Source organism: Gorilla gorilla, chromosome 3 (genome assembly GCF_029281585.2).
Source record: "Gorilla gorilla gorilla isolate KB3781 chromosome 3, NHGRI_mGorGor1-v2.1_pri, whole genome shotgun sequence".
NCBI classification, from domain to species: domain Eukaryota; kingdom Metazoa; phylum Chordata; class Mammalia; order Primates; family Hominidae; genus Gorilla; species Gorilla gorilla.
Window position 1 is genome coordinate 74,362,172 of NC_073227.2, and position 27,665 is coordinate 74,389,836.

The 27,665-nt window shown below is 38.7% G+C and overlaps 1 protein-coding gene across 1 annotated transcript; it reads left to right on the top strand.

Moving 5' to 3' along the window:
- The first annotated feature begins 474 nt into the window (after window positions 1–474).
- LRRC66 (leucine rich repeat containing 66) lies at window positions 475–26,327 on the top strand. The gene is made up of 4 exons (XM_004038666.5): window positions 475–2,938; window positions 16,584–16,753; window positions 22,034–22,223; window positions 23,814–26,327. Exons 1-4 carry the CDS (start codon window positions 2,443–2,445, stop codon window positions 25,598–25,600), a joined length of 2,643 nt encoding a protein of 880 aa, XP_004038714.5. The 5' UTR covers window positions 475–2,442; the 3' UTR covers window positions 25,601–26,327.
- The last annotated feature ends 1,338 nt before the right edge of the window (window positions 26,328–27,665 follow it).

The window sequence follows — 27,665 nt, forward strand, 5'->3', positions numbered from 1 at the left end:
CATTTTGCCTAATTGTTTCCAGTTTCCTAAGCAACTTTTTCTGGAGTTCTCAGTGGTTCCTTACCTAATACATATAAATTTATGAATAGTATGATTTTTTTAAACAAATTAATACCTTTCACTTTAAGATATAAGATTCCTTATCTAGCTGTTTTGAACTCAAACCTAACATGTATAAATCTCTTCAGCTTAAAAAGAACCAGGGCAATTTTAATTCATGTCCCCTTAAGAAAAAGTATTTTTCAACCATGTCTTTCTCTTCAGCACTACAAAGTAATGTACGTGTGAATGGTGACTATATTTTTTTGTTGCTGATTTTGTTACATTAGCTTGGTGCACCATTGTATATATAATGATCTCAGCTTTGAATATAGAAAAAATATCTTTCTTCCTGGGCAAATCAATTCAATTTCTAGTATTGCATAAGAAGCACACTGTAAAAATAAATCACTCCTCCATGCTGTAGGCTGCCTTTGCTGTTCATGGCCATGTGTACCTGAATTTAAATGCCCTTGAAAATATGGGAGGATTGACCTTGTATGAAACAAAAGTTTTAAAGTTACATTGTAAATTTCATTCACTTCACTCCATGCATTCATTTACACACAAACAACATAACCCAGTGACAGACTGCAGACTATTAAAAATGTAAAACATTGGATAGATAGATAGATAGATAGATAGATAGATAATGTTCCTTTTTTTTAGGAGTTCAGAACAGATACAAAGCAAAACAATAGCAACGCTGAATGTTACTAATGTGTATCAATTCCTTCAGTGTTTACTGAAAGATTTCTGTAAGAATAAAGACAAATATGGAGGCTAAAGCAGGAAAAATGACCAGGCCATAGATGTGAGATGAATCTGGAAGGATACACAAGACTGTGGCTGGCGGGGTGTGGTGGCTCACGCCTGTAATCCCAGCACTTTGGGAAGCCAAGGTGGGCGGATCACCTGAGGTCAGGAGTTCGAGACCAGCCTGACCAACATGGAGAAACCTCATCTCTACTAAAAATACAAATTAGTGAGATGTAGTGGCACATGCCTGTAATCCCAGCTACTTGGGAGGCTGAGGCAGGAGAATTGCTTGAACCTGGGAGGCGGAGGTTGTGGAGAGCTGACATGGCGCTCTTGCACTCCAGCCTGGGCAACAAGAGCAAAACTCCATCTTAAGACTGTGGCTAAGAGGAAAAGGCATTGAACTTGGAACTGGGAATGAACTGAAAGTGAATTTCAGTATGCGATATGCATAGATCATTCTTTGCAGAAGCCACATCTTGTAGTGGCTCCACATGAACTTATCAAGCTAGGTCATTAAGTTTACCTAGATAACACAGGCTTTGAATACCAACCTGAGGGATTTGGACTATAGGCAATAAGGAGCCCTCTGAGGATTTCAAATGAAGGAATAATATAGGAAATACGTTATTGTAGGAAAATAATCCTTTGGAGTCATCTAGGATGGATCACAAGGAAAGTCAAGAGGCAGAGGCAAGAAAGTCAGTTAAGCCATTTTAGTATTTCAGACTGCAGTGATGAAAACTAAACTGAGTGCCATTAGAACAGAAAGGAAGGGACAATTTCTTGGAAACTCATATACTCAATAATGTGATTATTTGTACACACAGTGGCTTTTAAGTGGAATTTAAAACAAATCACAAAAATTACCCATTTTTAAACTTATTTTTGTGATACATTCAGCCATTGTAATTTGTACACACTTCTTTTTAAAAACTTTCAATTTTTTCTCAAAAATGTTTGGTACAAAAGATACTCAATGTTTCTGTATCGTATTACATCTTCATGGCTCGGAGCCAGAACATGTATTTGATAACACATTATGTTGTATGTATCTAAATGATTTCATAATGATTTGAAAAGTCACACAAGCCACACAGCAAAACTTGTATTTCTTCTAGTCATGAAAAGTAAGAGCCTCTTTTGTGAGTTGAACTTTTTACTCATAGAGTTATGGACGGTCACGGTTTAGTGTAACTGCTTGTCATTTATGTAATAAACCACATGGTTGATTACTATGTTGTAGATAAGCATAATAGACTTTGCTCTGTATTAATGGCCTGCAAAGAAACAGGGAAGTCTTTAATCTTGGTAAGGTTTCATTCATCCCAAAGCACACTGTGGAGTGAAAAATACTGGAAAAGCAGATGCAGAGGTGAGGCCTAAGTGAATATGTATTTTCTGAAAAATCAGTGGAGTCCTTTCTTTAAAATGTGACGTAAATGTAATTTTATACTATGGCTATTTCATTTTGGTAGCTACATTTTCATGCCCCAGTAAGAAATCAAACATTCGCTTAAATTGGCAACCAAGACAAGATCACTTTCCGAAATCTTAAATTGAAAATTAAATTTGCTGCTTATTGCTGTTAGTTTTTATATATTATTGTGAATAAGTCAATTCATTTTCCTTTTTCCAGGCATTATGAAAAACCTCTATTTCAGAGTCATTACCATAGTTATAGGTCTTTATTTTACTGGAATAATGACAAATGCATCAAGAAAAAGCAACATTTTATTCAATTCTGAATGCCAATGGAATGAATATATTCTGACAAATTGTTCTTTTACCAGAAAGTGTGATATACCTGTGGACATATCACAGACAGCAGCCACTGTGGATATAAGTTTCAGTTTCTTTAGAGTTCTCTTACAGTCTCACACGAAAAAAGAAGAGTGGAAAATAAAACATCTGGACCTCAGTAACAATCTCATATCAAAAATAACCTTAAGCTCTTTTGCATATTTACATGCTTTGGAAGTGTTAAACCTCAGCAACAATGCCATCCACTCCCTCTCATTGGATCTACTCAGTCCTAAGTTCTCATGGGTGAAACCCCACAGAAGCAGCTTCAGAAACAGGTTTCCATTGCTGAAGGTGCTCATTCTTCAAAGAAATAAACTCAGTGACACTCCCAAGGGTGAGTACAATTTTAACTAGACAGAGAAACAATGCTTACGTGGAGTTGTTTCATATTCATAAGAATTCCACATTTGTTTTCAGGTTCAAGGGACAGCTGAAAGTAAAGCAATTTGATCAGAGCACATGTAATAATGTTTCTTAGTGGCATTGGAAGTTATAGTGTGTGGAATTTACAGTTAATGAAATTTAGTCTCCCATTAGTATATCTGACATTAATGTTATGTGCGGTTATTGAGACACTAGGAAGTATTTAAGTGCTAAATAATAATGAGTGATTCTAAGTTACCTACTTTAATTATCATGTATTTGTTAATATAGAAAAGCACTGAGCAATAACTAGTTCAAATACATTTAATATGTAATGCAATTCAAATTAAATGTTGCCATATTATAATATTTTTCTTCTTTGAGTACATTTTTGCCTCAGTCTATCCAGTTGTCCTCCAAACTTACAGCAGAAGTATCCTAATATTATATATTGGTATGTAAACCTTCTGATTATCAAGTCAAAATCAGAATTCCTTATCCTAGTTTCTAACAGGGTACTCCAAGTAGCCTCCAATTATCATAAATTCTCATCTGACATTCAATAGTCTACATGTTGGAGTTCCTTAACGGATACACCAATGTTTTCTTTGGAAAATATATCAAGTTCATAAAGCAAAACTTCCTTTGCCCTTTTTATATTCCAGAGTGCTAAACAATTAATTTCCTTTCCTTGTTTGTTTTCAGGCTTGTTCACTCTTTGCTAAGCACCTCCTTTATATAAGACATTATTCAAAAAAATGTATAAAGTTATGGTTCTCTTTCTCCATTCCAAATTGTGCATATTTGGTTTTCCTTATTATCCAGTTCTGACATTTCATGTTTTTATTTTCATGCTCTTTCTCCAGCTTTGTTTTAAGCATCATTTTGGCAATAATAGCCTAGCAGGTACAGGAATTATTACAGTCACCATGTCAGCAGAATTGTTTGAGAAGGGTGGGAGTCTTATCTCCCTGACCTTCTCCATAAAAGTAGTGTGTCATATTTTCAGTGTAAATGAATTGCATTTTATTTTATTTTTATTGTATTGTTTTTATTACAAGAAGAATACCTGTTACTTATAGAACATTTAACAACTGAAGAAAAATTTAAAGGGAAAAATTAAAGTCATTCATGTTATATATGTTCTTCAAGTTTATTATTTATGCCTATTTGTACCTTTTTCTTTCAAAATTGGATCATACTGTCCATATTTCTAATTTGTATTTTCATATCATAGAATATTTTAATATCTTTATATAATTAAGCAATCTCACAAATATTTCAAATAGTTGGTTTTTATATATGCATATATCATAATTGGTTTAATCAAGCACTAGGTTATTTCCAGGTTTTGTTTTTTGATGGACGTCATTATAGCTACATATATCCATATAATATAACACAATTTTTTAACTGGTATGGTAGATGTGATCTCAATCCACAAACTCAAGTGTACTAGAGATATAACCTTCTGTTGTCTGTAGTAACAATTTCCGATTCTGAGCCCCCATTAGGGGGAGTTGTAGGGATACTTAACATCAGTCTTTCATCAGCTTTCCTCTGCCTTTGCCTGGATTTGTACCCAGCTTGAGAATCGTATACTCTAACAAGGCATCGAGGGGTGAGCGTTCCTTACCCCTGCTACCCAGATAATATTTCTTTTCAGCCTCTTCAGTTTGGAGAAAATTTCTTCTCCCTTTTTTTTTTTCTTCAAAACCCTCTGTCTGGAAATCACTTTCTTCTAAAGGTTTAGGGTTTTGGAAAACAAAAGCCAGAAAGACTTGTAGACTCAGCTACTTTCTGCCTTGCCATATGCCTTCCCTGGGACAATGAACGTGGAGCCTACTTTCTGTGTGAATGGAGAGAAAGAGCAAGAGGAAAATATAGGGAAGTAAGAGATTAACATGTCAAAATATTACCCCACCACAAGAGTAAATAGGGAAGTGCTGAGTTTCTCTCCTTAAGGCAGATGAATTCCCCTGAGCTAACTGGGGGTTAGGACTAATACAGTTCCACTTAAAGACCAAATATCCCTATAAATGCAGATACAGATCCATCTTCTTTTTTTGAGTTAAGCTTTTGCCTCCCAAAACATCAAGAAAAATGTTCAACTTGAAGAGGAGGGGGAAAAAAGAAGTGAAGTGAGCAAATTCTGTATCTGAAATTCTATTAAAATTCTAGCAAATGAAGACATAGAGAGATGAATGAAAAGAGATAGACGTTGGAAGTTCAGTGTAAGGCATGAATCTGATTGGATATAATTCAGAGTCCTTTTATCCATAGTATTTTGTGATTTAAATTATTTTCCCATAATCATCATATTAGTTTTCACTAGGTTGAGTCTCCTCTAACAGCTTTTCCTATTTTATGATTCTGTGACTATAGCTGAGTTGCTCTGACTTTGAAATCACATTTTGAGGGGAACTGCTGGTGAGAGAGATACTGCCTAGGGCATGCCCTATTTTTGGCCTATTTCTTTGTTCTTCAATTCTTCACTCTAAGTCTATTTATAGGTGACATCTGGATAATATAAGATTTACTCATTGGATCATTGTAAGGATAAAATGAAAAAATGTATCTCAAAGACCTAACTTAACATGGTATTTGGCATAATAAACTGTCACAATATAAATATATGAAAACTACTTCAGAATCTTGTCTGAAGATTTACCTTGCAAATACTAGTTTTTATTATTCTCTTGGCATAAATTGAGAATAACAGTATATTTAGAAACAAATAATTAATTTTTGTCTAAATCTCAAGTTTTTTTTTGTTTTTTGTTTTTTGAGACAGAGTTTAACTCTTGTTGCCCATGCTGGAGAAAAATGGCACGATCTCGGCTCCCCGCAACCTCCGCCTCCCAGGTTCAAGCGATTCTTCTGCCTCAGCCTCCCAGGTAGCTGGGTTTACAGGCATGTGCCACCAGCCCGGCTAATTTTGTATTTTTAGTAGAGACGGGGCTCCTCCATGTTGGTCAGGCTGGTCTCGAACTCCTGATCTCAGGTGATCCGTAGGCCTCACCCTCCCAAAGTGCTGGGATTAGAGGCATGAGCCACCGTGCCCGGCCTCAAGTTATTTTTTAAAATGTTCAACAACTATTGAAGTAGTAGCCCACTATAATTCATGAGCAGATAATTATTTGTGTCTGACTATATAGGCACTTGCATTCATCTAAAATAATAATAAATTAGAGAGATCTCAGAAAGCAACAATCAAGCAACCTTTGTAACTATGTACCACATATTTTAAAATGGGGACTGTTTCTAGAACCAATGAAAAGTTGCTTTCACTCAGGAAAGCCCATTTGTGTAAGGGTGAGATATCACACGAACTAACCCTGTCTTCAGAGTCAGTTGTGGTGTCACCAATAAGCTTCATGTTGGGAAAATGCCCAAAAGAGGTGCTGGCCAATGCAATTTATAAAACAGAAGCCAGCCATGAATTTAATTTTAATGATGCTTCTACCTTCCTCCCATATTTTTGGAATACAGCATTCATAATTGAAAAACTAGTTTAAAAACATGAAAACAATGGGATCAGTCTCTGGTTAATCTGTCCTACCTTCATCAAGCAGTATTTTTGGAGTGTTCACAGAGTAACTGGAAATGCAGCAGGAACAACATCTTGTTGGGATTCCAGTTAGGTTGATAGACCAAATGTAGCAGCCTCACATTAACCAACTAAGTTCTAGAACCTAAGAGATAAATGTGTTAGAAATAAGATGAAATAATACCTAACATTTGAAACTGGGGGAATTAAAAAAATACAGTGTATTATAAAAAACTAAAGTATATTGTGTTCCTTTATTCATAGAAAATTAAAGATTTCATCCTGATTGCTACTGGATTATGGAATTATCAATAAGCAATGTACTCAAAACTAATTCAGGTTCTAAAGAAACAAAAAGTATATAAGACACTAAACTAAGAAGGCAAGGCCTTTGGCTCACCTACATAATTTGACCACAATAAGATCTGACCTAATGAATCGAATATCTTACCCAGGACCATTCTAGACTCTATTCCAATTCTTATTGCTCTTTGGACTAACAGCCATAATCCCTGAATATTGTTTTATGTTATCATGTTATCACACTTGGGAGAGCACTTAAGAAGTTCATAGTACAGAGGGAGTATTTACTAAGTGTAATGTCTGAGTATCCTTTCTGTGGCCTTTTTTTCTGAGAGACAGGTCATTTCTTGGAAATAATAAAACTGCCTCTGGCCACTTAAATGCAAAGGCTAATAAAATTCCTGCCTACTGTGGCCTTTGTAATCTTTAGAAAGCAGTTCAATAAATAATTCCCTTTCCACAGAGTACCTCTATATTTTCCTCCCAGCATTCAACTCTCCTCACTTGAAGTATAAAATGTACCCCTGATGTCCAAGCCCCAGCCGTGAATGCACCATACAGCCTCTTTTCACTCATTTGACTACCCTCTGAACATTGGCTCACCAAGCAAAAATATTAAAAGAACACATTTTCCCATTGAGAAGTGCAATCAAGTACCATGCAAGAATTTTCTTAAATTTCCCAGCTCCATCCTGAGAGACGCTAAACAAACCAGGTCTGTACCAGTTCCCTTAAAAAAATAAAATCTTAATTATCTAAAATTGAAAGTAAAGGAAAAGTTTTCATCCAGGGGGTGTAAACTGAACTTCCTGGTCTTTATTCTCATCTCCAGAAGTTTACCTTCCTCTTGGAAAGTCTCAGCTTGATATTATGAGGGGAGTTAAATAAGAGGATTCTCTAATAACTGCATTCAAAATCAAAATCACCCTCTCCCCACATGCTTGGGTATGTTCGGGTCCCATTCTTTTTATTTACTCCTTTTTTTTTTTCTTTTTTTAGACGGAGTCTCACTCTTGTCACCCAGACTGGAGTGCAGTGGCATGATCTCAGCTCACTACAACCTCCACCTCTCAGGTTCAAGAGAGTCTCCTGCCTTAGCCTTCCATGTAGCTGGGATTACAGGTGCCTGCCACCACACCCAGCTAATTTTTTTGTATTTTTAGTAAAGATGGGGTTTCACCATATTGGCCAGGCTGGTTTTGAACTCCTGACCTCAAGTGATCCGCCTGCCTTAGCCTCCCAAAGTGCTGGGATTACAGGCATCAGCCACCGTTCTCAACCTGTTTACTTGTAATTCTTTTACACATCTTATATTACACTATTTACTTGTTTGTTGACCTTAAACAAGTCACTTAACCTAAAAAAGCTTCCTGGTCCTTGTCTTTAACTGAGAATAATTATATGTATAGGGTAGGTATAAGGTTTAGAGACAGTGTGCATCAAGACTGTAACACATAGAGTGATGATACATGTAAAACATCTCTCATAGTGCCTGGCACACAGCAGGTGTTCAAAAGCATTAGTTCCCCTTTAGTGCCACTTGATCGTCCTGAGTCTTTAATTCTATATTTCCTGCCCTGGTCTTTGCTGTAACGGTAACTTCCTTGATTTCAGGCACAATAGATAATTAAAGGGGATTCTCATTCTCTGTCTTCAGATGTTTAGAGTATTCACCAACAGTCTGGGTGCCTCTGTTCATATTTATATAGGTCTGCATAATGTTGGAAGCCTCTGCTCTTCCTTTTTCAGAGCACTTTTTGATCTATCCTCTGACTCTCTGAACCACACTGACTCATGAAACCATCACCACTATCAAGATAATTAAAACAAAAAGTATATAAGATACTCAACTAAGAAGGCAGGGCCTTTGGCTCACCTACATAATTTGACCACAATAAGATCTGACCTAATGAATCAAATATCTTACCCAGGACCATTCTAGACTCTATTCCAATTCTTATTGCTCTTTGGACTAAAAGCCATAATCCCTGAATATTGTTTTATGTTATCAGGTTATCACACTTGGGAGAGCACTTAAGAAGTTCATAGTACAGAGGGAGTATTTACTAAGTGTAATGTCTGTCACCACAAAAGCTTCCTCATCCCCTTTGTAATCTGTCTTTTCCACCCATCCCTTCTCCCCAACCCAGGAAACCGCTGATCTCCTTTCTGTTTCATTATAGATTCACTTGCATTTCTATAATTTTATATAAAAGGAATCATACAATATGTACTTTTATTTTTGGTCTAACGTCTTTTTTTAGTGTAATTATTTTGAGACTTATCCATGTCGTTGTGTATATTAAAAGTTCATTCCTACTAAAACAGAATTACAATTCGACCTAGCAAGCCCATTAGTGGGTGTACATGCAAAGGAAAAATAAATCATTCTACAAAAAAGACACATGCACTCATATGTTCATCACAGCACCAATCACAATAGCAATTACATGGAATCAACCTAGGTGCCCATCAATAGTGGATTGGATAGAGAAAATGTGGTACATATACATCATGGTCTCCTACACAGCTCTAAAAAAGAATGAAATCATGTCGTTTGCAGCAACATGGATGTAGCTGCAGGCCATTATCCTAAGCAAAGTAATATATTCTCGCTTATAAGTGGGAACTAAATCTTGGGTTCAAACAGACGTAAAGATGGGAACAATAGACACTGGGGACCACTAGAAGGAGGAGGAGTGTGGGAGGAGGGAGACTAAAGCTGAAAAACTACCTATTGGGTACTATGCTCACTACCTGGGTGATGGGATCATTTGTACTGCAAACCCTCAGCATCAGGCAATATACCTGTGTAACAAACCTGCACATGTACTCTCAAATAAAAGTTGACATTCTTTTAAAAAATAAGACAAAAAGAAAAAATTTTGTGAACTGTGGGGAAAGGTTCATTCCTTTTCATTGCTGTGTAGAATTCCATCATGTGGATTCATTTATCTGTTGATGGACACTTAGACTGTCTTTTTGGCTATTAAAAATAAAGCTGCTAGATCTTTCATAAATGCTCTATGCCAGGTTGATGAAATTCTCTCTATTCCCAGTTTGCCCAAGACCTTTTCTGGATCCACTGAGATGATCATATGGGTTTCTTTTTTAGTCTGTTAATTTGGAGAATTGTGTAGATTTTCTAATGTTAAATCAACTTTGCATTCGTGGGATGAATTCCATTTTGTCGTGATTTATTATCTTTTTTATATATTTTGGATTCAATTTGCTAAAATTTTAAGAAATTTTACACCTATGTTCATGAGGAATATTGGGTTATTATTTTCTTTTGCTATATTGTTGATGTCTAGTTTTGGTATTAGAGTAATGTGGGCCTCATAAAATGAATTGGGAGATATTTATTCCTCTTCCTTCTTCTGAAAGTGTTTGTTTAGAATTGGCTTTGTTTCTTCCATAAATGTTTCATAGAATTCCCCAGTGAAGCTATCTGAACAGGAGTTTTTTCATGGGAAGGTATTTAATTACAAGTTTACTTTCATTAATAGATGCAGGGTTATTCACATTATCTATTGCTTTTTGAGTGAGTATTGGTAGTTTATTAGCATAAAGCTGTTCACAATGTTTCATTATCCTTTTAGTATCTATAGACTCTGTAGTAATGCCACCTCTCTTATTATTGATACTGATAATTTATATCTTCTCTTTTCTGATCAGCCTGGCTAGAAATCTTTTTAAATCAATTTTATTGTTAAAGAACCAGCTTTTGGTTTTATTGAATTTTCTCTATTATTTTTACATTTCCTACTTTATTTCTTCTCTGATCTTTATGATTTCCTTTCTTCTGCTTACTTACAATTTCATTCATTCTTGCAAGTTTCTTAAAGGGGAAGCTGAAGTCAATGACTTGAGGCATTTCTTCTTTAATAGACATTTAGTGCAACTTAATAATAAATTAGTAATTTGCCTCTAAAAATGGCTTTAGCTACATCCCACAAATTTTGATATGTGATGTTTTCATTTTTAGTTGAGTCAAAATTATTCCTATTTTGATTTTTCTTTGTCCCATGGGTTATTTATAAGTGCGTTATGAATATCCAATAATCTGTGGATATCCTAGAATTCTAGCTTTGGGATTTCCAATATATATCTTAAGATCACAGTCTATTTTTATTTGGTATTAAACTACTTGCCTGTAATATAAGAACCTTACAATGATGTTCTCCCATTTTTTCCCCTCTTCTGTCCTTTGTGCAAGTATTGTCCTACATTTTACCCCTATATATAATTTCCACAATATGTTTTTACTATCTTTGCTTCACAATGTTGCTTTTAAAGAGATTTAAATATAAGAAAAAATATTTAACCTACATAAATTTCTGGAGCTCTTTGTTCCTTACTCCAGACTTCTATCTGGTTTCATTTTTTCTTCTAAAGGACTTCCTTGAACATTTTTTCTACTCTGGGTCTACTCCTGATGAATGCTTTCAAATCTTTATTGAAAAGGTCTTTATTTGCCTTTGTTTTTCAAATATATTTTTACTCAATAAGGAATTCTAGGCTGACCTTTTTAAAGATTTTCAGTTTGTTTAAATGTTGCTCCATTATTTTGAATTTGCATTGTTTCCGATAAGAAATCTGCTCTCATCCATATCTTTATTCTTTTTACAGTGTTCCTGACATACACTCAATTTAAATTTTTGGCAATCAAATGTATTAATATTTTCCTTTATAATTTCTTTTTTTAATCTTAAAAAAAAACAGCTTTCCCCGTGTGCAACTACACCAATCTTTTATTTATATGTGCCTTAACTCCATGGATGGCAAAATTGTCAGAGAAGATTTTTCAGGCATATTATACTTATAATCCAACTGGAATTTACTTTGTTGTGTGGAGATTAGAATAATGTCTGCAGCAGATCTCTGGAATTTACCTAGGTCAGATTATTTAATCAGGAGCTCTTTTTCTGAAAACTTGATCTCAGAGCATCTCATCCCACCAGTCAGGGCCAGCTAGGTATCATGACCTGGATTTTCTGCAGACCAGAGTTGGGAAGCCATCTAGCCTATCAAACAGCTTCTGTCCTCATCTTCATCCTAGCAGCAGCCCATTCACAAGATAGTGTCAGTACTTACAAAACTTAATCCAGCATAATTCACACACAGTCACCTGAGGCTAGTAGAACTCCTGCCAGATCTCACTAAACAACTTTGATTCTATAAATTAAAAAAAAAAAATTGGCAGTCAAGATCTCTAACCCTACTCTAATATAGTTAGTTGTTATTCCTCAAGGGCTCGTCCCTATTATCTTGAAAGTTACACAGGGGTCCCAGTCTGTTCCACAAGGCCCTCATTCAGATCAGCAGGCCACCAGGCCATGTTATTTAAATGACACTAGCAGAAACCAAGAAAGCAAGCCCTGCCACGTAAGCATGCTTCAGATCTTTGCTCACAACACCTCTGCTGCCATTCCTTTGGCCAAAGCAAATTACATGGCCAAACTCAACTCAGTGGGATGGGGAAGTGTATTCTGCCCACAAGACAGTGAATATTTGATGAACAATCATCCAAACTAATGGACCTGGCTTCCACTGGACTCCAAAAGCTTGAAGATCATAGTAATCAAAGACATATCTCAATTCCATCTATGAGAAACAATTTTTAAGGAATGTAACAAGCATGGAAGCCTTAAGTGATTTTCTTTGGCTCACATCAAAAGTCACAAACAGGGCTGGGAGCAGTGGTTCACACCTGTAATCCCAACACTTTGGGAGGCCAAGGTGGGAGGATTGCTTGAGGCCAGACATTTGAGAACAGCCTGGGCAACATGGTGAGATCCTATCTCTACAAAAAATTAAAAGAAAAAAAAATAGCCAGGCATAGTGGCACACACCTGTAGTCCAAGCTACTCTGAAGGCTGAGGCGAGAGAATCGCTTGAGCCTAGGAGTTCGAGGTTACAGTGAGCTATGATTGTGCCATTGCATTTCAGCCTGGTGACAGAGCAAGATCCTGTCTCAAAACAAAACAAAACAAAAAGTCACAGATAAAGGTGGAATAAACCTCAGTCTCTTAAGTTCGTCTCCAGCGCTGACTCCAGTACTCCGTGACACAAGCAGATTAACTAAGCAACTCCCAATACATCTGGCAATTTCATTATGTACCATGGCCCAGACCACCCTTTTGTGGTTTTGAGGGAGGGTTGTTTTTATTCGTTTGTAGTTAATAAAAGATGGGCATGGTTAAAGGGTAATGATTAAGAGATCTAGGTTTTGATTCCAGCTCCACCTACCATGGTGTTGTTGGGCAAGTTCTTAACTTCCCTGAACTTAGTTTTTGTTCATTTGTAAAATGTTGTTAACTCCTCAGGCTTTTTGAAGATTAAAAAGAGATGTCTGTGAAATGCTTAGAGCATAAAGAGTACACAATTAGGAGCTTAAAAATAATTTCTTCTGTCACTTTTTTTTGTTTTTTTGTTTTTGTTTGTTTTTTTTCTTTTTATTATTATTATTATTATACTTTAAGTTTTAGGTTACATGTGCACAATGTGCAGGTTAGTTACATATGTATACATGTGACATGCTGGTGCGCTGCACCCACTAACTCGTCATCTAGCATTAGGTATATCTCCCAATGCTATCCCTCCCCCCTCCCCCCAACCGACAACAGTCCCCAGAGTGTGATGTTCCCCTTCCTGTATCCATGTGTTCAATTCCCACCTATGAGTGAGAATATGCGGTGTTTGGTTTTTTGTTCTTGCAATAGTTTACTGAGAATGATGATTTCCAATTTCATCCATGTCCCTACAAAGGACATGAACTCATCATTTTTTATGGCTGCATAGTATTCCATGGTGTATATGTGCCACATTTTCTTAATCCAATCTATCATTGTTGGACATTTGGGTTGGTTCCAAGTCTTTGCTATTGTGAATAATGCTGCAATAAACATACATGTGCATGTGTCTTTATAGCAGCATGATTTATAGTCCTTTGGGTATATACCCAGTAATGGGATGGCTGGGTCAAATGGTATTTCTAGTTCTAGATCCCTGAGGAATCGCTTTAAAGCTAGGCATGATCACTCCCTCCACTTAGCTCCTAGGGCACTTACTCAATTCAATTAAGCACTGAGATATTTTAGGAATCATGAGTTCACATCCTTATATAGGCCAGGCAAGTATCATGAAAATGTTAAGAAAGCTGTAGCTTCTTTCATATTGGTGTCTTATTTTGCATTTTTTCTGACAGACCCATATTAAAAGATGTAGGAATATGCTTCTATGCACAAAGAAACATTTTCTCCAGAGGTTGTATTCAAAATATTTAACAACTGGCCTTCAGCCTGGGCTCCACAGTTGGATGCCTCCTGGCTGTAGTGCTGGAGCCAGGTGCTGCTGGACTGAGGGAAGGGAGAAGATAGACTGAAGTAAGTGCAGCAGGGCAGTGCACAGGGACTTGGGCAATGGTCATTTCCAAACCAATATGGAAATATTTTTTACCAGAATAAGCTGACTATAAGCCTTAGTTCTCTCTCATTCAAAAAAAAAAGTCTTCTTGGCCTATCCTTTGTTTTCCTGTTTTTTTGTTGTTGTTTGTTTGTTTGAGACAGAGTCTCACTCTGTTGCCCCAGCTGGAGTACAGTGGCATGGATCTCGGCTCACTGCAACCTCTGCCTCCCAGGCTCAAGCACCACCTTACTGGCTAATTTTTGTATTTTTAGTAGAGACAGGGTTTCACCACATTGCCCAGGCTGATCTTGAACTCCTGACCTCAAGTGATTCACCCGCTTCGGCTTCCAAAGTGCTGGGATTACAGGCATCGGCTACTGCGCCCAGCCTGTTTTCTTGTTTTTGGTAGAGACATGAGTACAAAGAAATGATAGTCTTCTATAAGCTCACGCCCCCATCGACAGCAGGCAGCCTTCATTCAGCTCCAGCCAAATGTCATCTTGTGCCAATTAGAACTTCCAGTTTTCTTAAGAGAAGCCAGAAATGCAAATTTTTATTGAATTTTTAATGTCAGTACAATGATTTTTAAATCACTATGCAGGCCAAACATGGTGGCCTCTGGCCTACTGAGTATATACTATATTCTACCAAACACTGCAAAAATTCAAAGATGTGAATTCTGCCCTGAAGGGACTTGATCATCTGATAGACATGCAAACGAACAAATAAAAATTAATTTTATGGTTGGATGGTCCATGTGATGAACTACTCTGTATAACTAGTAACTTTACTTCGAGTTTATGTCTTATCATTGGACCATATTAAACTCTTTAAAGAGTAAAGATTCTATGCTGTCCATACTTGTCCTCAGCACCGACTGCCTTGCTCATAATGTTTTGATTGATTCGTCGTCCTGATGATCTCTTGCTTAGCATGTATACAGTTAAATGAACATATGACAACCTTGATGGTGCAGCCATTTCAATTAAGTCATCTCCCTGTATAATCAATCTTACAATAAGTACCTTGTAGACAGTAGGCAAGGAAAAAAGCCTGTAATTGAACCAACCTGATCTTGTTATGTTGATTAAAGACACAGGCTACATGCAAGAACAGAGCAGAAGGAAATGTAAAAATGCAGGCACTTCCTTCTGAGACCCATATGGGAAATGAAATTTGAGAGACAGCTATGACTGGCACCTCCTTCTCAACCTTTATTTATTTTCAGTGCCAAATGGACCTCCTGGTTACTCTCTGAAATCAAGTGAAATACAAAGGCAGAGACGAAAATTCAATTTGATTATTTTCCTGGAAAACAAAATCTAGCTATAACTTACTACCTTTGGAAAACACAAGAATGCCTAGGAAATAATCATAATGTCAACAATAAGTAGCTATAAGAAAGGACATGGCTACAAAATAGAATAAGACAACCGGGTGTGGCGGCTTATGCCTGTAATCCCAGCACTTTGGGAGGCCAAGGCGGTGGATCACTTGAGGTCAGGAGTTCGAGACCAACCTGACCAACACGGTGAAACCCCGTCTCTACTAAAAATACAAAAAAAGAAATTAGCCTGGCATGGTAGCAGGCGCCTGTAATCCCAGCCACTCGGGAGGCTGAGGCAGGAGAATCACTCGAACCCGGGAGGTGGAAGTTGCAATGAGTGGGGATTGTACCACTGCACTCCAGCCTGGGTGACAGACCGAGACTCTGTCTCAGAAAAAAAAAAATAGAATAAGAAAAATCTTAAAACTGGAAGAATTCATCCATGTAGATAAAGCATCAAAACACATTTTTTCCTCTATTGTTTAGCAAGATTATTTAGTTTTACTATATATATAGTTCAGTCAAATAAATATTTATCACGTCTTTCAATCAAAGTTATATTTTTAACTGATTCTCTTATTTTGAAAGTAGTACATGCTCATTGAAAGAAATAATTCAAAAGCATTCAAAACAATGTTTCTTTTCTTATCCCTCTTCACTTCCCTCAACCATCCTAGTCCTAACTCTAACTGTTAGTAGTTTAGTTTATCTCCTGCCAGGCCTTTTCCTGCTCACTCAAAATCTATGTATATGTTTGCATATGGCTCTTTTTCCCAAGGACATTGGACTTATACTCTATACTATTCTGCACTTAACTTTTTTCTTCCAGTTCAGTCAGTTTATATGTTGACCTGTCTCATTCTCCTTTGAGACCACATATTATTTCATAGTATTAATATACCATACGTTGTTTAACAATACCTCAATTGAGAACTCTTAATGTTGTCTCCAATTTTTCACCATTACAAACAGTACTGCAGTAAATTTTACCAGTTTAGATTTTAACTTACTTTTTCATTTTAACAGGACTGTGGAAACTGAAGTCATTGCAGAGTTTGGATCTTTCATTCAATGGGATATTGCAAATAGGGTGGTCTGATTTTCACAACTGCCTGCAACTGGAGAATCTCTGTTTAAAGAGCAACAAGATATTCAAAATTCACCCACAAGCCTTCAAGGACCTCAAAAAATTACAGGTTCCAAAATCATTTTTATAATATTTGAATAAGGAAGACACATGGGCAATTACATTAGAAGCATATTTCTATTGAAGAGTTTCTTCATGTCCAGTAGTACTGGCTATTAATAAAAAACTGTTAGTCTATTTTAAGATCCCTTAAAAGAGCTGAAGTCTCTTTCTTGCCTCAAAAATCAAAGGCCACAATAAGGGACATGAATTTTACTCCAACATAATACTCAACAGCAAGAACTGACACATTATTTTTCTAAATCAAATTATATCCAACTCCAAGATTTCACTTACCAGTTGGCAAGGAATTAAATCTTAGTTATTAGTGAGGCTGTCTCCCTAAGCTACAAGATTGGTCAAAGGTCCCAGGGGTCTTATGCAATATGGAATGCTTGGGGAGGCCCCGCTAAACTACCCCGGCTGATGCTAAGATGTCAACAACCGTGGACTAACTAGATGGGCCTCTGAAACCCAGTGACCCTGTTGCTTCCATTTCAAAATTGGACACAAAACAATAAAAATGATAATGATATTTCCATACTTGTATAGCGCGTGTGCCACATGCAGTTCTAAACGTCCAACCCGTATTGGGGAGATTTATGTCACATTTTGGCCCCATAGTTCCTGTCTCTGGGGCATTGCAGTTAATCTCCCAAGGTGCCAATTATACTACTGTAAGGGTAAGGAACTCCTGAAGCCCTATTCCAGGTCTGGCAGCTTCAGCCCCTTCTCCTCCAAGCACTTTTCTCCACACCCTTCCCTTTGGGAGAATGTTGTAAAATCTCCTCTCAGTGGTCTTTTAGCAACACTGGAGTGGCCTGCAGTGTAGCACTACTAGATGGTTTGGAAGAGTCTTTAGTCCCCCATCTCCATAACTTCCACGACAACTCCCATTCTTTGTATAGGCCAGCATCATTCAATAGAAGCATAGAATGTGAGCCGCACATGCAATTTTAAATGTTCCAGTAGCTACAGTGAAAAAGTTAAAATAAGCAAGTGAATTTCTTCTTAGTGGTAAGTGTTATTTATCCAATATTATCTTTTACACGTCATCAATATAGAAATTATTAATGAGATATTTTATATCCCCTTTTCATAGTAAGTCTTCAAAACCTGGTGGATATTTTGCACTTATCACACATCCCAATTTGGACCACCCCTGTTTTAATTGCTCTATAGCTACATGTAAGCTCTTTGAGGACATACATGATATCTGTTTTGTTTTCCAGTGCTTAGCATATGCCTGGTACCTGATACATATGTTTAAATACTTGTTAAATGAATAAGTGGCTGATGGACATGGATAGGTGTATTAGTCATCTGTTGGTGTGGCTATCATATTAAGCAATGTCAACATAGAAAACTGAGGTTTTCCCAGTGTTCTGCAAAGTGCTATTCAGGCATAGCTGCAAGATAAGCCTCCAACTCCCCACTTCCAACCAGAATGGCTCCTGGAGTCCCTCTTCTGTAGAAAGGAGACTAGTGAAGCAGTGATGGGGAGCGTGGCCTTGAGCCAGCTGCCTGGGCTTAAACCTAGCCTCGGCCACTTTCCAGCCACACTGTCTTAGGCAAGTTACCAAATCTCTCTGTGTCTCACTTTTCTCTTCTGAAAAATGAAGATAATTTAGTTCCTCTCAGAGTTTTGTGAGAATTAAGTGCTTAGAATACAGTAAGTACTTTATAAATGTAGTCTGTGTATAGAAATTTTAAACTGGCCACTGTCGCCTGCTCTTTTAACATAGAAATCTGATTCTCCCACTTCTTGGTTAAAACACTTCTAAGATTTCACTGCAAGGACCTGACCCCTGTCTGCCTCTCCAGCCTCCTTTTAAGCCTCTTCCCTGGCTCCCTGCACTCCTGCCTCTGTTTTCACCTCAAGTCCTCCCCACTTGCTCGTCCTTTGCCTGGAGCCGACTTCTGTTAATCCTGTCAGTTTTGCTAAAATATTATTTCCTCAAGGAGGCCTTCCCTGGGCCTCCAGATTAAATTAATTCCCCTTTATAAACACTTATAACATGCTATACATTTCCGTTTCCTCTCACTGCACTTATCCCAGCTGAAATTACTTAGTTTTAGGTATGATTAGTTGTTAATGCCTGTGTCCTCAAACGCTTCTACCCTATCGTAAGCTCTTTGAGGACATACATCATATCTGTTTTCTTTTCCAGTGCTTAGCATATGCCTAGTACCTAACACATATTTTAAAATACTTATCAAATAAACAAAGGAATGAATACATGGGTGATGGACATAGATAGGAGTATTAGTTATCTATTGCTGCATAATACATTACTACAAACTTACCAGCTTAAAACCACACACATAGATTATCTCACAATTTCTATGAGACAGGAATCCAGGCATGGCTTACCTGGGGCCTCCACTTGAGGCTCTCTCAAGAGGCTGCAATCAAAGTGTTGGCAAAGGCTGGAGTCTAACCTAAAAGCCCAGCTAGAAAAGGATTCACTTTCAAGTTCACGTGGCTGTCGGCAGGATTCAGTTCCTTGTGGGCTGCTGGAGTAAGGGCTCAGTTTCTTGCTGGTTGTTGGCCAAAGCCTGCCTTCAGTTCTGTGCCATGTGGGCCTCTCCATAGGGCTGTTCACAACATGTCAGCTTGCTTCAGAGCCATCGAGGAAGAAAGTCTGCTAGCAAGAACATTATAATTCTTTGTAATGTCATCATGGAAGTGGCATTCCATTGTTTTCCATAGTCTGTGGTTAGAAACAAATCACTGGTCCTGCCTGCACCCAAGGGAAGGAGAGTACTCAAGGGCCTCATCACCAATGAGGCAGGATCACTGGGGACCATCCTAGAGTCTGTCTGCTACAGTAGTCATGAGGACAGATGAAAAGGTCCACTTAACTTGGTAGTTAATTGGTAGTATATAGTATACTCCTTGTATATGTAATTTGCCCTTCATCTGTTATATTTCCTGTGCATTTTTATTGTGCTCTATGAGTCTTCTGCAGCTCACAGGTAATAGATGTCACAGGCAGACTAAAAATCAACCTCGAGAATGTTTTATATACAGCTGTAATTCTCAATGCACTGTAACTGCCCCAGAATCATACCATTTCTTCTCCTCTAATATCCCTTCTGCATGTTTGGCAATATCTCTGAAAACTGGTTTTGGAACATGATGAACATATTTGGTACCAAAAAAGCTGAATATCAAAATGGATGTTGTTTTCTTCCGGGCAATGAATTTGATACTTGCACTATTCTATGTGATTTCCCATGTGGAAATCTTTTCAGAAGCCAGATAGATTTTTCAAAGCATACATTTATCACCATGCTTTGATGGGATGAAATAAGTTTCACTGACATTTCAAATTAGCATTTCTTTTCCTAATCTTATCCCATTCTTCTTAAATGCAGTGATTTGTGAAGCAATATTACATATGCTTCTCCCAACCTTTCCATAATGTATACCCCTTTCAAATGCTGGTAGATGGGTATTTCTTTAGCCAAATTGGACCATTCTGTTTTACTCCTCTCTCAGAAATTGTTCCTCCTGAGTCATTTTATTAATTTTCTATCCTCCCTCCAGTTTTGCTTCTGGTTCCATGATTTGTAATATAATAAGACGCTAGGACAAAAAATAAATGTAGACATGCACTAAAAAGAAAATAATTACCTAAAAAACATTAGAATATTTCAATCTGTTGTCAAGCGATACATAAGAAAGCTACTGATCATCACCAAGACCAGACTAAAGCTAAGTATTTTTTCTTTCCAATCCCACAGTCTCCTACCTCCAATTTTTGGCAACCTTCCTTTGAGAGTCAACACTGCTTGGCTATTCATTAATGGAAAACTCACGCTTACTACCCAAGTTCACAAAAAATTGTGATTCTGTATGTAATGGTCTTGTTTGTGGCAATGTTTGATTATTTGCTTGAATAAGCCCTTCTTTAGGAATTTACATAACCCAAAATGTAAATGCTGATTTTTCACGGGTGTCTATAAAGCAATTGGCCTTGATAACATTCAGCCTTTCTAGATTATATTCATCATCCTCTTTTTTGAAAGCAAAGACTGTATTTTCATTTTTATGATTTTCTCTTCTCCTAATAACCATGTGCCTCTCCCCAAACCTCATGAGCCACCCTGGTGCCTCTGCCCCAGGCCTCCTCAACCCAGCCCTTCCTTCACTCTAGTGCAGCAGGGGCTCAGGCACCAAGAGGGTATGTTCTGCATTGGAAGGCACACAGCTGTGAAGCCAGATCAGATCTCAGCTCTACCATTTCATTAATTCCTTCCTTCCTTTCTATTGTTTACACAGCACCTGCTACGTACTAGGTGCTAGGGTCTATGTGGGATATACTGTGTGGCTTAACCCAGCTTCTTCTGTAGAATAGGTGAAAATGAGGAAATTGTTGAGATCAGAGATCATGTATGTGAAGCACCCAGTAGCATGTCTGGGACCCAGCAGGGCTCTGCAAATGGCAGCTAAAACTCCTCCTAACTGTGCTTTCCCTGCTATGTCATGCTCCTGTCGTGTCCGACACTTACAGATCCTGCTCTCTGTTTCTAGAGCCACTGGATCCTTCTTGTTCCCCTTTCCCCTTCATTTCTGATCAGACTAGAAAAATAAGTCATACTGCATGTACTGAATAGCCATGGATGTGGAGAAATGTACTACTACTCTTGAGATACTATTTGATTCAAAAGACCTGTCTCTGAGGTCAGGTGCATGCCTGTAATTCCAGCATTTTGGGAGGTCAAGGCCTGGGGAGGATTACTTGAGCCCAGGAATTTGAGTCCAATTAAGCAACATAGTGAGATTTCATCTCTACCAGAAAAATAAATAAATAAGATTTCTGGTCAACCACAAGTCTGTGTTCTGTGTCTTCATCATCCAGTATTTTCTGCTGCTTTCAAGATTGCAGTAGTTCTAGAAATTCTTGACCTGGTATCCAATTCTAGACCTTGATAACATGAGTATCTAGGTTTTATTTAACAGTACAAATTACACTCAGGAAAGAAGGAAGAGAAAATGATTAGGCATCAAATATAGGCATGATACTTAAAGCTTTCACATACAGTTAATGCTTCCAGCAACCCTGGGAGGGAGGCTTATAGAAAGTAAACAATTTGTCAAGACTCTTAAACTTTTTCGGGGTAGAACAGAGACTTAAAACCCCACTATTCCCTGACTTGTAAACCAGTGTTAAATCCATATTGCCTCCATAGAGACATAAACAGTAGTTTTCTGTAACTCATTTATTTTATCTGTAAATGTCTTTATCCACAGACCATCCTAAACTTGTTTCTTCTCAAACAGGTCATAGACCTTAGCAACAATGCTGTGACTACCATCCTACCAATGATGATCATAGCTCTAGAATTTCCCCATCTAGTGGTTGACTTGGCTGATAATAACTGGCAGTGTGATGATAGTGTGGCAGTCTTTCAAAATTTTATTTCTGAATCCTGGAGGAAAAAGTGGAATGTCATTTGCAACAGGTCTGTAGGTAAGTCAGTAATCTCTCTGAAAATGCTCCATTTATAATGAAAAATTTGCACATAGACATTTTAGTCTTTTTTGAAATAATGACAGTCCCCATGAAAGCAAAAGTGCTGATCCTTGGCATTAGTCAGTCTTGGGCTGTGTCATAGAAAAATCATTGGTGTCAAATAACTATTTTCCTCAGTTCATCAATTATTTTCTTCATGTGGTCAAAGAAACACAGTTCAACTCACTCAGCATCAATTGGATTTGGTGAAAAGGAGGAATTCCACTAGAAGTGAGTTTTGTTCTGACACACCAAACTTTATTCTCAAGAACCATAGACAGGCTGTTGGCATTAGACAAGAATTAAAAGTTGAATAAAATTTAACGTCACAGTTTTATCTAAATTCCTAACAAATAATCTATGAAAGAAAGAACTTTTAAAATTAGAAACATCATTATTTTAAATGTTTGCTAACACTCTAAAAGTGTGATCCTCTACATACGCAAAACACACACACATATTACAAAAGCATATTTTCCTTTAATTTGTTCCTTGCCCCTCTCCTAAAGTGCTGGAATATGTTACTGGGGCTGAACATTCTGGGAAGCTTTTTTTCACTATTAACTACCTTGGCTAAATCACAACCTCATATCTAGAAAAAGAAAAAGTCCATGAAAAAAAGTGAGTCATAGATACTGTTCTATTCAGGACTGCCATTCAAGTAGGAACATGGCCATGCCTACCAGGTTTAGAGGAAATTCATGAAGATCAGAGAGAAGTCTTAATGTCATCAGCTACATTTGTTTCACTCCACAACTGGCATTCTGAGGGTAGAGAGCAAAATGTAAGGAACCAGTAAAGAAAACGGAATATTTTTGCTGTTTAACAGCACACAGAGTTGGTAAGATTATGGAGAAAGGAGAAGCCATGTACATGTGGCTGTCCTTCTAGTCTGGCTTCTTCCTCCCACAGGCAGCAGTGAGGCAGGAAGCCTAAGGCATATACAACCTCCAGGACCTCTGAGCAACAGACCTCAGCCTGATAGCCATGTGTAAACGCGTACAGCCATAAACATGCTGTTGGCATTAAACAAAAACGAATGAATGAATAAAATTTTTAAACTGCTTATCATCATGTAATGTACACTTTAACATATAGCTAGATAAGGACTGAGGAGGACTCACAGAAGCTTCTGAAACCACTAGAATCTGGAGCTGGGGCAGCGGCTCACACCTATAGTCCCAGCTGTTCAGGAGGCTGAGGGAGGAGAATCGCTTGATGCCAAGAGTTTGAGACCAGCCTTGGCAACATAGTGAGAGACCTTGTCTCTGTAAATAGGAAAATAAAAAAAAAAGCAGCCCAGGCGTGGTGACACACACCTGTAGTCCCAGCTACTCTAGAGGCTGAGGTGGGAGGATCGCTTGAGCCCAGGAGTCTAAGGCTTCAGTGAGTTATGATTGTGCCACTGCGCTGCAGGCTGGGTGTGCCTGGAATTCAAAATTCAAAAAAATTGAATTTTTTTCAATTCTGTAAAAAAGAAAAAAGAAAAACCCCTGGAATCTTATTTCAATGTTCGCTCAGTGTGTATTTTTTTAATCCCACTTGCAGGGAGTGAGGAGGCCAACGGGGGCACTCCCCAGAGCAGGATTTCCAGGGAAACCCGCCTTCCTCCCATTCATCTGCATCGCATGAAAAGCCTCATAAGGAGCAAAGCAGAGAGGCCCCAGGGAGGAAGGCACACGGGCATTTCCACTCTGGGGAAGAAGGCAAAGGCCGGCTCTGGTCTCAGGAAGAAGCAGAGACGGCTGCCAAGGAGTGTTAGAAGCACCCGCGATGTGCAGGCTGCCGGCAAAAAAGAGGACGCTCCCCAGGACCTGGCTCTGGCGGTGTGCCTGTCAGTGTTCATCACATTCCTTGTCGCCTTCAGCCTGGGGGCTTTCACAAGGCCTTATGTTGACAGACTGTGGCAAAAAAAGTGCCAGAACAAAAGCTCTGGCCCGGACAACGCGTATTCAAACGAGGGCTTCTACGATGACATGGAAGCTGCGGGGCATACACCACACCCAGAGACCCAACTGCGCCAAGCATTTCCTCATCTAAGCCTCTACAAGAACCAGACCCCTTTCTGGGTGACACAGTCACACCCACACGCCACCGTAATTCCTGATAGAACTCTGGGAAGGAGCAGAAAGGATCCTGGCAGTTCGCAGAGCCCAGGACAGTGCGGGGACAACACCGGGGCAGGAAGTGGAAATGATGGTGCAGTCTATTCCATTCTCCAGAGACATCCACATGCCGGTAACCGTGAACTAATGTCAGCAGCGCAGGACCACATCCATAGGAATGATGTTCTCGGAGAATGGACTTATGAAACTGTGGCCCAGGAAGAGCCTCTCAGTGCACATTCAGTGGGCGTCTCTTCTGTAGCTGGCACGTCTCACACTGTCTCTGGCTCAAGCCGTTATGATTCCAATGAATTAGACCCTTCCCTCTCCGGAGAAATAACAGCTTCCCTCTGTAAAATGCTAACACATGCAGAAGCACAGAGGACTGGAGATAGTAAGGAAAGAGGGGGCACTGAACAGTCACTTTGGGACTCGCAGATGGAATTTTCTAAGGAAAGGCAAGTGAGTTCATCCATTGATTTGCTGAGCATACAGCAGTCAAGGCTGTCCGGGGCAAGGGCTGAGGAAGCGCTTTCAGCCCACTACAGCGAGGTTCCATACGGTGACCCAAGAGACACAGGCCCATCAGTCTTTCCTCCAAGATGGGACAGTGGCCTGGATGTCACTCCTGCTAACAAGGAACCAGTGCAGAAATCCACTCCTTCTGACACTTGCTGTGAGTTGGAGAGTGACTGTGACTCTGATGAGGGGTCTCTGTTCACTCTGAGCTCCATAAGTTCAGAGAGTGCAAGGAGCAAGACTGAAGAGGCAGTGCCTGATGAGGAGTCCCTGCAGGACGAGAGCTCAGGGGCAAGCAAGGACAATGTGACGGCTGTAGGCAGTCTTGAGGACAATGTTACCTTCCAAACAATTCCAGGGAAATGCAAGAATCAAGAAGATCCCTTTGAAAAACCTCTCATTTCTGCTCCAGACTCTGGCATGTACAAGACTCATCTGGAAAATGCCTCTGACACTGATAGATCTGAGGGCCTGTCACCCTCGCCCAGGTCACCAGGGAATAGTCCCTTAGGGGATGAGTTTCTGGGCATGTTCACTTACGATTATGACACAGCTCTTCAATCCAAGGCAGCAGAATGGCATTGCTCACTTAGAGACTTAGAATTTTCAAATGTGGACGTTTTACAGCAAACACCACCATGTTCTGCTGAAGTTCCCTCAGATCCTGATAAGGCTGCCTTCCATGAAAGAGACTCAGACATTTTAAAATAAGAATCTTTCATTAAGGAAATATTCACAGCTCTAAACAATATTCCTTTAAAGATCATGGCAGGGGAAAACTAAATCCTTCACAACAAGATCCTGAAGGAGACAACATGAATTCCAACCAGGTGGACACTGATGCAAATGAGGGTTTTGTGGGCCCACTTGAGGACGATGATTCTAGAAGGGTTATAAGCTAAACACACTTGTTAACATCCTATGGGGATGAACCTGCTCTTCAGTGTGAAAGAGAAAGAGGGGAATATTTTGAGATCATTCCAAGAACCATGCACCATTATTACAAGAGCTCCAAACAAAACCGGTTCACTGAGAACACAGGAGCACTTCATCAATAGGTTGGGGTAAATATTCAGAAGAGAATCTGTTGCAATTAGACAAAATGGTTCTAAATTTCCTTCTCAAATACAGACCTGGAGCAATCTGATGGGATTTGGCTCTCTGAAAAGAACAGCTTTAGGATGACAAAGACAAGGATGTTCAACTTGATCATCAAAGAGAATTCAAATGACATTTTTTCATACATATTGAAGCACTTAAGTGGAAATGCTGGATAGATTTTAATGAATTCTGAACACACACTAGCACAACTTTTTGGAGGCTGATCGTGAAACTGCAAAATTGGAAAAGTTCTGAGTAAATATAAATGTTTTTAAATAAGTTATGTTAAAAGAGAAGAGGGACCACTTTTTAGAATAAACTGTAAATTAAAAATCAATTTTCAAGAAAAGAATTGATGATTTCTGTAAAGAAAAAGACTCTCTGGCATATCCTTGCCTAGCCCGTCCTTGGCGTGACTCGCTACACTCTAGCCATCATGAGCTGTGTCCTTCTGTTCATGCTCTGCTTCGCAATATTTTCTCATCTTCCTTCCTGACATCCCCCCTCTGCTTGCCCTCTTAAAGACAGCACTCCTCAAGGGTTTTGGTTTGTTCCTAGTCTTCCTTTATTATTCCTTTCTCCTTGAACCCCACTGCCTCAGCAACTGGCTCTACACAGATATGTCAGATCTGCATGGTAAGCCCTACCTCCCACCTAAGCTCCAGACTTGCATTCCCAACCCTAGTTGCCCAAATTCATATAGGTCATCTGAGCACCTAAAATTCATTGTTTTTTTTTTACATATATAAAATAATAATAGACTCAAAGTTTCCCTATATTGCCCAGACTAGTCTTGAACTCTGGGGCTCAAGCAGTCCTCCTGCTTCAGCCTGTCAAAGTGCAGGGATTACAGGCATGAGCCACTGTGCCTGGACAAATTCATCATTTTCTTTCACAAATATAATCTCTCATATTCCCTTTCTTGGTCAACAGTATCATAACATCCACCCAGTAAACCCAGTTAAAATTTCTGACTTATCTGTCTCCTTCTTTTCATTTTCTATATCTGAGCAGCCTCTAAGCTCTGTGCAGTGGAAGTTCCTGAATGTCTATACAGGTGGACGTTTAGGCCTGGCAATATGGAGGAGGGCTAGCCAATTTGTGTTAAACCATTGTTTGCATAGAAAGCACACTGTTTTTACTTACGGTGTATATTTATTTAGGGTAGACTAAGGTTGAATGTTTTGGGGTTCTGTGGAAGGGCCTTAAGAGCCCCCTAGTCCACCTGTTGGCATCATTACTAGTCCAACCGGATCTAACTCCTCAGTAACTCTTAACTTTGTTACATCTGCTCTCAATCCCCAAATAAAGCACATCCCTTGTCTATTGCCTAGATTATTGTGACCTTTAGTACTTCTTCTTGACCCTCATTCACCCCAAATCATCTTATATCCAACCGATCATGCTCCTGCTCAAAAACTTTTGATGACTCCCACTGCCTGTATAAAAACAAAATTCCATAATCTAGATACACCCTACCTTTCCAATTTCATCTCATCACATTGTCACTTGACTGCACATTCTACATTCTCGTTTACATCATGTAACATCAATCATTTATTTATTTCAGCAAACGCTTTAGGCCTTTTCTGGGCCCCTTATAAATTTCTCCCCAATTGCTATTTTGAAGTTTCACTGTCCTTGAATTTTCACTGAGAATATTTAGGAAGAAGCT

Coding starts and splice junctions, on each gene's coding strand:
- LRRC66 (XM_004038666.5), top strand. CDS start 2,443: ATGAAAAACCTCTATTTCAGAGTCATTACCATAGTTATAGGTCTTTAT. Junction 2,939..16,583: donor ACTCAGTGACACTCCCAAGG/GTGAGTACAATT, acceptor TCATTTTAACAG/GACTGTGGAAACTGAAGTCA. Junction 22,224..23,813: donor CATTTGCAACAGGTCTGTAG/GTAAGTCAGTAA, acceptor TCCCACTTGCAG/GGAGTGAGGAGGCCAACGGG.